Source organism: Pholis gunnellus (genome assembly GCF_910591455.1).
Source record: "Pholis gunnellus genome assembly, chromosome: 20".
In the NCBI taxonomy this organism is placed as follows: Eukaryota; Metazoa; Chordata; class Actinopteri; order Perciformes; family Pholidae; genus Pholis; species Pholis gunnellus.
In genome coordinates, this window is record NC_136547.1 from 20,858,979 (window position 1) to 20,868,978 (window position 10,000).

Below are 10,000 nucleotides of genomic sequence, written 5' to 3' on the forward strand. Positions count from 1 at the left end.
AGATAGTTCCCAGACCTCTGTAGATAGTCCCCGTACCTCTGCAGATAGTCCCCGTACCTCTGCAGATAGTCCCCGTACCTCTGCAGATAGTTCCCGTACCTCTGCAGATAGTTCCCAGACCTCTGTAGATAGTCCCCGTACCTCTGCAGATAGTTCCCGTACCTCTGCAGATAGTCCCCGTACCTCTGCAGATAGTTCCCGTACCTCTGCAGATAGTCCCCGTACCTCTGCAGATAGTCCCCGTACCTCTGCAGATAGTCCCCGTACCTCTGCAGATAGTCCCCGTACCTCTGCAGATAGTCCCCGTACCTCTGCAGATAGTTCCCGTACCTCTGCAGATAGTTCCCGTACCTCTGCAGATAGTCCCCGTACCTCTGCAGATAGTTCCCGTACCTCTGCAGATAGTTCCCGTACCTCTGCAGATAGTTCCCGTACCTCTGCAGATAGTTCCCGTACCTCTGCAGATAGTTCCCGTACCTCTGCAGATAGTTCCCGTACCTCTGCAGATAGTTCCCATACCTCTAGTGTCTCTCTCTCTGCAGGTTGGTCCACTCTGAGGGCAGCCTGTTCGACCTGTCGGTGTGTGGAGCTCCTCAGTTCCTCCTGGAGGCGGAGAAGAGCGGAGGACAAAGGGAGAGAGAGGAGGAGACAGAAGAGAAATGGATAAAAGAGGAGGAGGAGTACACCTGTGTGTTTGAGAGGGAAACCCTGTCTGACCATATTAAAGGTAACTGCATCGTCATCGTCACACCTGTATCAGAATAGTTGAGTTCCATGCAGGAAGTTGACTCCTGGTCTCTCCTCAGTGCTGGTCTCCTGGAGGTTGGTGGTGGATCGTCTCTCTGTTTTGTTCCTGCGCCTCCTTCTCTCCTTGCAGCGCCTGCAGCACCTCCTCTGGTGGCTCCTGGAACTCCACATAGTCAAGATCGTCTCCTCCTACATCATCTGGGTCTCTGTGAAGGAGGTCAGCCTCTATCTGTCTATCTGTCAGTTTGACCTGTCTCTGACCAGTCTGTCTCTCTGCAGGTGTGTGTGTTGAACCTGTCTGTCTCTCTGCAGGTGTGTTTATGTTGAACCTGTCTGTCTCTCTGCAGGTGTGTTTATGTTGAACCTGTCTGTCTCTCTGCAGGTGTGTGTTTTGAACCTGTTCGTCTCTTTGCAGGGGTGTATGATTAACCTGTCTGTCCCTCTACAGGTGTGCGTGTTGAGCCTGTCTGTCTCTCTGTGGGTGTGTCTGATGAACCTGTCTGTCCCTCTACAGGTGTGCGTGTTTAACCTGCTGTTCGTGCTGTGTGTGGGCGGGGCTCTGCCCTGCAGGGCGTGGCGCCCCCTGCTGTCAGGAGTCTGTACAGTTTGGACCTGTGTGGTGACCGTCTGTAAGATGTTGTACCAACTCAACATCGTCCAGCCCATCATATACTCCTCCAACTGCACCGTGGTAACACCGGCAACAATATCTCTGTGTCTCTATATCCGTCTATCTAAACAAGTCAAACATCTGTCTATCTGTCTGTCTGTCAGTCTCATGCACCCCCACCACCAGTGTCTTTGTCTAACCTCCTCCTCCATCGGAGGTGCCTCACAAGTTTAAAAACCTCCTGTAACGGTATCACACCTGTCTGTCTCTCTGTAGCCAGGTAACTCCAGCACCGACCTGTCTCGCTCTGTTTTGTACTCTGGTCCAGTTGACCCCGCCCAGTGGGTGGGGCTTCGAAAGACGGACGGAAAACTGCTCGACTACCTGAGGGTGAGCAGTTACAACACAACTCTGATAGCTTAGCATCATGCTAAGCTGAGGATGTTAGCACTGATAACATAGCATCATGCTAACCTGTCTCTACAGTATAACCTGATGATGTTAGCACTGATAACATAGCATCATGCTAACCTGTCTCTACAGTATATCCTGATGATGTTAGCGCTGATAACTTAGCATCATGCTAACCTGTCTCTACAGTATATCCTGATGATGTTAGCGCTGATAACTTAGCATCATGCTAACCTGTCTCTACAGTATAACCTGACGATGTTAGCGCTGATAACTTAGCATCATGCTAACCTGTCTCTACAGTATAACCTGATGATGCTAGCGCTGTTAGCCTTCGAGGTGACAGTTTACAGACACCAGGAGCTCTACCGTCTCCGCCGTAACGAAGTCCCGCCCCCTACCAAAACGCTGTTTCATGACATCACCAGGCGTCACCTGGACGACAGCGTGCTAAGCTGTATCAAGTACTTCCTCAACTACTTCTTCTACAAGTTTGGCCTGGAGGTGAGACACACACTGAGGTTAGCAATAAGCTAATGTCTTCCTGTTTAAAAACATTCCTGTGCTCTTCCTCAGACCTGCTTCCTGTTGGCCGTGAACGTGATTGGTCAGCGAATGGATCTGTTTGCCGTAGGCCACGCCTTTGGCCTTATCGGTGTCCTATCAAAGCGCGACAGGAAGCACATCGCCTCAGTGTGGCCTAAGTACTGCTACTTCCTGTCAGGGCTGTTGTGCTTCCAGTACATGCTGTGCATTGGGTTCCCTCCGGCTGCCTGTAAAGGTACAAACTCCCCTGCAGACAAGATGTTGGGATTATTCACTTCACAGTTTAAAAATCATGTCTTTATGCTAAGCTAGCCTAACATTAGCTGCGTTCGGATCGCCGAGTAGTGAGTTCTGACCTCACAGCAGCAATAGGTATTCAAGGTGTTTCAGGGTGTACTAAGCTAGGCTAAAATCTTCCACCTGCTTCTAGTCGTTATGCTAAGCTAGGCTAATAGTTTCACTTACTTCAAGTTGTTATGCTAAACTAGGGTAAAAGCTTACTCCTGCTTATAGTCGTATGCTTTGCTAGGCTAACAGCTTCTCCCGCATCAGGTCATTATGAAGCTATACTAACAGTTTCGCTCTGCTTCAAGCCGTCGTGCTAAACTAGGCTTAAGATTTTCTTTTTAATGAATCAAAACATTTAGGATGAAATCCTTTTTAAACACAAACTTGTTTGATATTTGTTGTGTTTACAGATTATCCCTGGAGACCTCCGTCTTCCAACATGGACTCCAACGTGGTGAAGTGGCTCTTCCTCCCTGATCACCTGACACCACCAAACCCAGTCTTCCTCCTCTGTAAGATCATCATCATCATCATGTTTCCTAATCTTTCAGAGGATTTCTTGCTCCTCCTCCTCATCACATGTTTCCTGATCTTTCAGATGATTTTCTGCTCCTCCTCGGAGCGTCTCTGCAGCTGCAGGTGTTTGAGGAGGAGCTCCGGTCGTCTGTTCAGATCCTCGCGGGAGACAACTGTGAGCTGGACGAGGATGACGGACAGGTGTCCGATCCAATCAGGCGACTCCGTCTCAACACAGGCCCTGACTTCATGCTGTGCAGGTAAACCCTCCTCATTCTCCTCCTGTCTGTCTGTCTGTCTGTCTGTCTGTCTGTCTGTCTGTCTGTCTGACCTGTGCCATCTGTGTGTGCAGGTCTTACCTGGACATGATGAAGCTGATCATCTTCAGCTACATGTTTTGGTTTGTCCTCACCATCATCTTCATCACTGGGACGACCAGGTGAGTGGGCGGAGCCACAGCTACCTGAAGTTAAACCTGAATATTCACCATTAAACTTTTTACTGGTTCTGGACCAGTCTCAGTTTAATACTGATGCAGAAACTCCTTCAGCTCAGACTCCAGCACTTACCTCTTGACTTGTTTCTACTTCCTGTTCCGTCATCAGTATCTTCTGTGACTTCCTGTTCCAGGATCAGTATCGTCTTCTTCCTCCTGTTCCAGGATCAGGATCTTCTTCTTCCTCCTGTTCCAGGATCAGTATCTTCTTCTACCTCCTGTTCCAGGATCAGTATCGTCTTCTTCCTCCTGTTCCAGGATCAGTATCGTCTTCTTCCTCCTGTTCCAGGATCAGTATCGTCTTCTTCCTCCTGTTCCAGGATCAGTATCGTCTTCTTCCTCCTGTTCCAGGATCAGGATCTTCTTCTTCGTCCTGTTCCAGGATCAGGATCTTCTTCTACCTCCTGTTCCAGGATCAGTATTGTCTTCTTCCTCCTGTTCCAGGATCAGGATCTTCTTCTTCCTCCTGTTCCAGGATCAGTATCTTCTTCTACCTCCTGTTCCAGGATCAGTATCGTCTTCTTCCTCCTGTTCCAGGATCAGTATCGTCTTCTTCCTCCTGTTCCAGGATCAGTATCGTCTTCTTCCTCCTGTTCCAGGATCAGGATCTTCTTCTTCGTCCTGTTCCAGGATCAGGATCTTCTTCTTCCTCCTGTTCCAGGATCAGGATCTTCTTCTACTTCCTGTTCCAGGATCAGCATCTCTTATATGAGTTTCCTCTTGACTTGTTTCTACTTCCTGTTCCAGGATCAGTATCTTCTGTGGGTTACCTCTTGACTTGTTTCTACTTCCTGTTCCAGGATCAGTATCTTCTGTATGGGTTACCTGGTGGCGTGTTTCTACTTCCTGTTGGTGGGCGGAGATCTGCTGCTGAAACCAGTCAAATCTATCCTGGTGTATTGGGATTGTCTGATTGGCTACAACGTGTTCGTCATCACCATGAAGAACATTTTGTCGGTAAGATGCATCATCATCATCATGCTGGTCTTTATTAAAGTACTCAGAGCCACATGGTCATGAACCTAAACTGTCTTCCTGTCTCCACCTGTCTGTCTCTCTGCCTGTCTGTGGTCAGATCCTGGCCTGTGGTTTCATCAAGTCGTTGGTGTTGAATCACTGTTGGCTGATTCAGCTCTTCAGTCTGGCCTGCACCATCAAAGGATACACAAAACGTAAGTCAGCTAGGTCTGTCTGTCTGTCTGTCTGTCTGTCTGTCTGTCTGTCTGTCTGTCTGTCTGTCTGTCTGTCTGTCTGTCTGTCTGTCTGTCTGTCTGTTGCTTATGTACACATCACTTCCTGCAGCGGAGCAGCAGAGCAGTAAGCAGTGTGAGTTGCCGAGTGACGAGGCCGGAATCATCTGGGACGGCGTCTGTTTCTGTTTCCTGTTGCTTCAGAGGAGAGTCTTCAGGAGTCACTATTTCCTGTATGTGGTCCTGGACCTTCAAAATACACAATTACTGGCCTCCAGGTACACAATCACACCATAAACACACATTAACACACACACACAGAGTCACATCATGTTAATGTGTGTGTGTGTGTGTGTGTGTGTGTGTGTGTGTGTGTGTGTGTGTGTGTGTGTGTGTGTGTGTGTGTGTGTGTGTTGCAGGGGGGCAGAGCTCTTTGAGGCGTCCACAGTGAAAGCTGTCAGAGCGAGACTGGAGGTGGAGAAGACGTCCATGGACCTGCTGAAGAGACAGTAAGACACGCCGAGTCCAAACACTGAAACGAGTCAGAGTCCAAACACTGAAACGAGTCAGAGTCCAAACACTGATACGAGTCAAAACACTGAAACGAGTCAGAGTCAAAACACTGATACGAGTCAAAACACTGAAACGAGTCAGAGTCAAAACACTGATACGAGTCAAAACACTGAAACAAGTCAGAGTCGAAACACAGACGAGTCAGAGTCAAAACACTGAAACGAGTCAAAACACTGAAACGAGTCAGAGTCCAAACACTGATACGAGTCAAAACACTGAAACGAGTCAGAGTCAAAACACTGATACGAGTCAAAACACTGAAACGAGTCAGAGTCAAAACACTGATACGAGTCAAAACACTGAAACAAGTCAGAGTCGAAACACAGACGAGTCAGAGTCAAAACACTGAAACGAGTCAAAACACTGAAACGAGTCAAAACACTGAAACGAGTCAGAGTCGAAACACAGACGAGTCAGAGTCAAAACACTGAAACGAGTCAAAACACTGAAACAAGTCAGAGTCAAAACAATAATATGAGTCAGAGTCAAAACACTGATACGAGTCAAAACACTGATACGAGTCAAAACCCTGAGACGAGTCAGAGTAGAAACACTGAGACGAGTCGAAACATTGTGATTCACGTCCTGTCTCTCTCTCTTCCTGTCCTTCAGGATGGAAAGAATTAAATCCCGACAGAAGAAGTTCCGCAGGGGAAAAGAGAAGATGTTGAGTTTGACCCAAGACAGCTTCCATACCGACGGTTTGTAAACAGATATCCGTTGTCATGGTAACGGCTGTCAGTCACAGAACGAACTGACGCGAGTGTCTGTTTTAGATCAGGAGAACAGGAAGGGGCGGAGTCACAAGAAGTGGTGGAGACCCTGGGTAAACCACGCCTCCAGTGAGTCACATGACCTCCGACATCATCACTCTCACCTGTCAAGAGTCATTGTGTACCCGTCTGTCTGACCCATCTGTCTGTCTGACCCGTCTGTCTGTCTGACCCGTCTGTCTGCCTGCAGTGGTGAGGAGCGGTGACTACTACCTGTTTGAGACGGACAGTGAGGAAGAGGAGGAGGAGGAGGAGAAGGAGGAAGAGCTACCTGAGAAATCAGCCTTCCAGGTGAGTCTGATGAAGATCTGATATAATATAAAGTTATGAGGAAGAGAGTCAAACTCATGAAAACATGCTTTCTGTCTGTCTGTCTGTCTGTCTCTCAGTTTGTGTATCACGCCTGGATCACAGACTCCAGAACAGCAATGAGAGTTCGCAACAACCAAGAGAAACTGTGGAAGAAGAACTCCTTTGATCGAAAGAGCAGGAAGGAGGAGAAGAGAGGAGGTGAGGAGGAGGAGAGAGGAGGTGAGGAGGAGGAGAGAGGAGAAGAGGACAGACTCAGATTTACATTAAAGGTGTTTTCAATGATTGCCTCCATAAAGTATATTATATTATATATTAGTATAATATAATATTATATTATATATTAGTATAATATTATATTATATATTAGTATAATATTATATTATATATTAGTATAATATTATATTATATATTAGTATAATATAATATTATATTATATATTAGTATAATATTATATTATATAATATATTAGTATAATATTATATAATATTATATATTTGTATAATATAATATTATATTATATATTAGTATAATATAATATTATATTATATATTAGTATAATATTATATTATATATTAGTATAATATTATATTATATAATATATTATATAATATTATATATTAGTATAATATAATATTATATTATATATTAGTATAATATTATATTATATATTAGTATAATATTATATTATATTATATATTAGTATAGTATAATATAATATAATATTATATATTAGTATAATATAATATTATATTATATATTAGTATAATATTATATTATATATTAGTATAATATTATATTATATTATATATTAGTATAGTATAATATAATATTATATTATATAATATATTTGTATAATATTATACTATATTATATATTAGTATAATATAATATTATATTATATATTAGTATAATATTATATTATATTATATATTAGTATTATATTATATATTAGTATAGTATAATATAATATTATATTATATAATATATTTGTATAATATTATACTATATTATATATTAGTAAAGTAACATCAGGAAGACCTGAGAAAACAATGTGATGCAGTAAATAAACCACAGAAGAAGACGTACTAACTGCTCCTCCTCTCCTGCAGCTGGAGGAATAGAAGTGATGGAGGACACGGAGGAGGATGGAGAAGCTGAGGAGGAGGAGGAGAAAGAGGAGGGACCAGGTAGGAGGAGTCTGAAGAGGCTCCACTCTGACATCACTTCCTGTTGGACTCCTGTAACTCTACGTTGTGTGTTTCAGACACCGTCCTGCGTCGGTTCTCCAGCACGTTACGGTTTTGTTGGGTTCTGCTTTCGGCTTTGCTGGACTCTCTGACTGCCTGGCTCAGCGGTCTGTGTCAGGAGCACATCGACATCTCCACCGTCCTCCGCATCGAGCGCCGCATGCTAACGCAGCAGGCCAAGCAGGTACACGTTCTAAGGACTACAGCTGGTGGAACTACAACAAAGATGGAGGAGTCATGTTGATTTGTTTATTTGATTGTTTGTTCAGGGTAATGTTCCCACCAGAGAGGCGATCCACGTTTACTACCAAGAACAGATGATGAAGGCCTCCAGAGAGTCAGGTCTGAACTACAGTACCCATGAGGCCGAGCGGCAGGCCTCAGCTGAGACCAGAAGGGAGGAAGAAGAAGAGGCAGTGAGTACTGATACTGATGAGGAACCAGATAGTAATCCAGATAAACCAGAATCAGGACCACTATCAGGAGGAGCTCCACTTGAACCAGAACCAGTATCAGGAGGATATGGACTAGGTGAACCAGAACCAGTATCAGGAGGATATGGACCAGGTGAACCAGAACCAGTATCAGGAGGATATGGACCAGGTGAACCAGAACCAGTATCAGGAGGATATGGACCAGGTGAACCAGAACCAATATCAGGAGGATATGGACCAGGTGAACCAGAACCAGTATCAGGAGGATATGGACCAGGTGAACCAGAACCAGTATCAGGAGGATATGGACCAGGTGAACCAGAAGCAGAATTTGTATCTGGAACAGATAGTCCACGTGAACCAGAAGCAGATCCAGTATCAGGAGGAGATGGTCCAGGTGAACCAGAAGAAGAACCAGTATCTGTATCAGATAGTCCACGTGAACCAGATGCAGAACCAGTATCTGGAGGGTATGGACCAGGTGAACCAGAAGAAGAACCAGTATCTGTATCAGATAGTCCACGTGAACCAGATGCAGAACCAGTATCTGGAGGGTATGGACCAGGTGAACCAGAAGCAGATCCAGTATCTTTAGGAGATGGTCCAAGTGAACCAGAATCAGAACCAGTATCTGGAGAAGATAGTCCAGGTGAAGCAGAACCAGTATCTAGAGGATATGGACCAGGTGAACCAGAAGCAGAACCAGTATCTGGAGGAGATGGTCCAGGTGAACCAGTTTCAGCAGAGCCTCCATCCTCAGGACTTGAACCAGAGAGAGTAACAGTGGAAGATTACCCAGTAGGCCCGGTGACTACAATCAGCCAAAGAAGGCGACCCAAACTGACCCGGATGGAGAGAGTCCAGTCTTCATGGTCCTCCTTGTCTTCAGAGGAAGAACCGATGAGGTGGGTCCTCCTTGAGGAGGAGAAACATGATCAAGATAATTGTTCCTGTAGATGTTTCCCTCTCTTTTATTATTTCTGTGTCTGTTTGAACAGGACTGAAGAATCAAAGCCGACTCACACCAGCGCCTCCTCCCCAGCCTCCCGCTGCTCCCTCCTCCTCCCCCCCTCCTACAGCCTCGCTCTGGGGCTGGATCTGCATGAGGAGGAGGAGGAAGAGGAGGAGGCTGGGGAGGGATTCAGGAGACGGCGGCGGAGTGACTTCCTGTATGACTCGGCCTCCACTTCCTGTCCGGCAGCGGCGTCTCTCGCTCAGGAGCTGACGGCCAGCGAGCTGCTGCGGAGCAGGTGAGTTCACAGGTGAGTCACCTGAGATCCTCTACACCTGTGACCCTGCTTGAGGTTTCACACCATGTCTGCTTCGCTCCCGTGTTTCTTTAGGACCTTCTACGACGAGGAGCTGGAGGCTTCGGACCGTTTCTACGGCGACCAGCACCAGCTGCTCCAGATGTGCTACGCCCTCTACAACATCCTGGCAGCCAGGTGAGCTCCGACCTACAGGTGAGTCCTTTACATATCCGTCTTCTGTTGCTAAGATGCTCCCTCTGTCAGGTCGGAGACGGTGTGCTACCTGGTCATCGTGTTGAACCACATGGTGTCCGCCAGCTGTCTGACGTTGGTACTTCCTGTTCTGGTGTTTCTGTGGGCGACGCTGTCCGTCCCTCGGCCCAGTAAGACCTTCTGGATGACGGCCATCATCTACACCGAGGTTCTCTCAACTTAACTTTATTTAAAATGTTCATTCACCTGTCGACAGGTCGGTGTTTTAACATTCAGTCTGTCCACCCGTCTGTGTCCTCAGGTCACCATCGTCATCAAGTATTTCTTCCAGTTCGGTTTCTTTCCGTTCAACCAGAAGCTGGAGGTGGATCGCTCCAAACCGTTCCATCCCCCA

The 10,000-nt window shown here is 46.0% G+C and overlaps 1 protein-coding gene across 1 annotated transcript in view; it reads left to right on the forward strand.

The window, feature by feature from the left end:
- Positions 1 to 10,000, forward strand: part of LOC306712538 (piezo-type mechanosensitive ion channel component 2-like) — a gene marked incomplete at its 5' end in the record, with an annotated part of 37,767 nt that overhangs the window by 20,831 nt on the left and 6,936 nt on the right. The window contains 25 exon segments of the mRNA XM_079181851.1: positions 543 to 727; positions 807 to 964; positions 1,262 to 1,438; positions 1,634 to 1,747; positions 2,072 to 2,272; positions 2,345 to 2,549; positions 3,013 to 3,114; positions 3,201 to 3,378; positions 3,471 to 3,557; positions 4,415 to 4,571; positions 4,690 to 4,786; positions 4,917 to 5,082; positions 5,224 to 5,313; positions 5,990 to 6,078; positions 6,154 to 6,219; positions 6,341 to 6,441; positions 6,540 to 6,660; positions 7,572 to 7,649; positions 7,727 to 7,893; positions 7,979 to 8,348; positions 8,889 to 9,048; positions 9,142 to 9,393; positions 9,487 to 9,588; positions 9,658 to 9,814; positions 9,908 to 10,000. The exon segment at positions 9,908 to 10,000 is cut by the window's right edge and continues 90 nt beyond it. Coding sequence (XP_079037977.1) covers positions 543 to 727; positions 807 to 964; positions 1,262 to 1,438; positions 1,634 to 1,747; positions 2,072 to 2,272; positions 2,345 to 2,549; positions 3,013 to 3,114; positions 3,201 to 3,378; positions 3,471 to 3,557; positions 4,415 to 4,571; positions 4,690 to 4,786; positions 4,917 to 5,082; positions 5,224 to 5,313; positions 5,990 to 6,078; positions 6,154 to 6,219; positions 6,341 to 6,441; positions 6,540 to 6,660; positions 7,572 to 7,649; positions 7,727 to 7,893; positions 7,979 to 8,348; positions 8,889 to 9,048; positions 9,142 to 9,393; positions 9,487 to 9,588; positions 9,658 to 9,814; positions 9,908 to 10,000 — 3,673 coding nt within the window.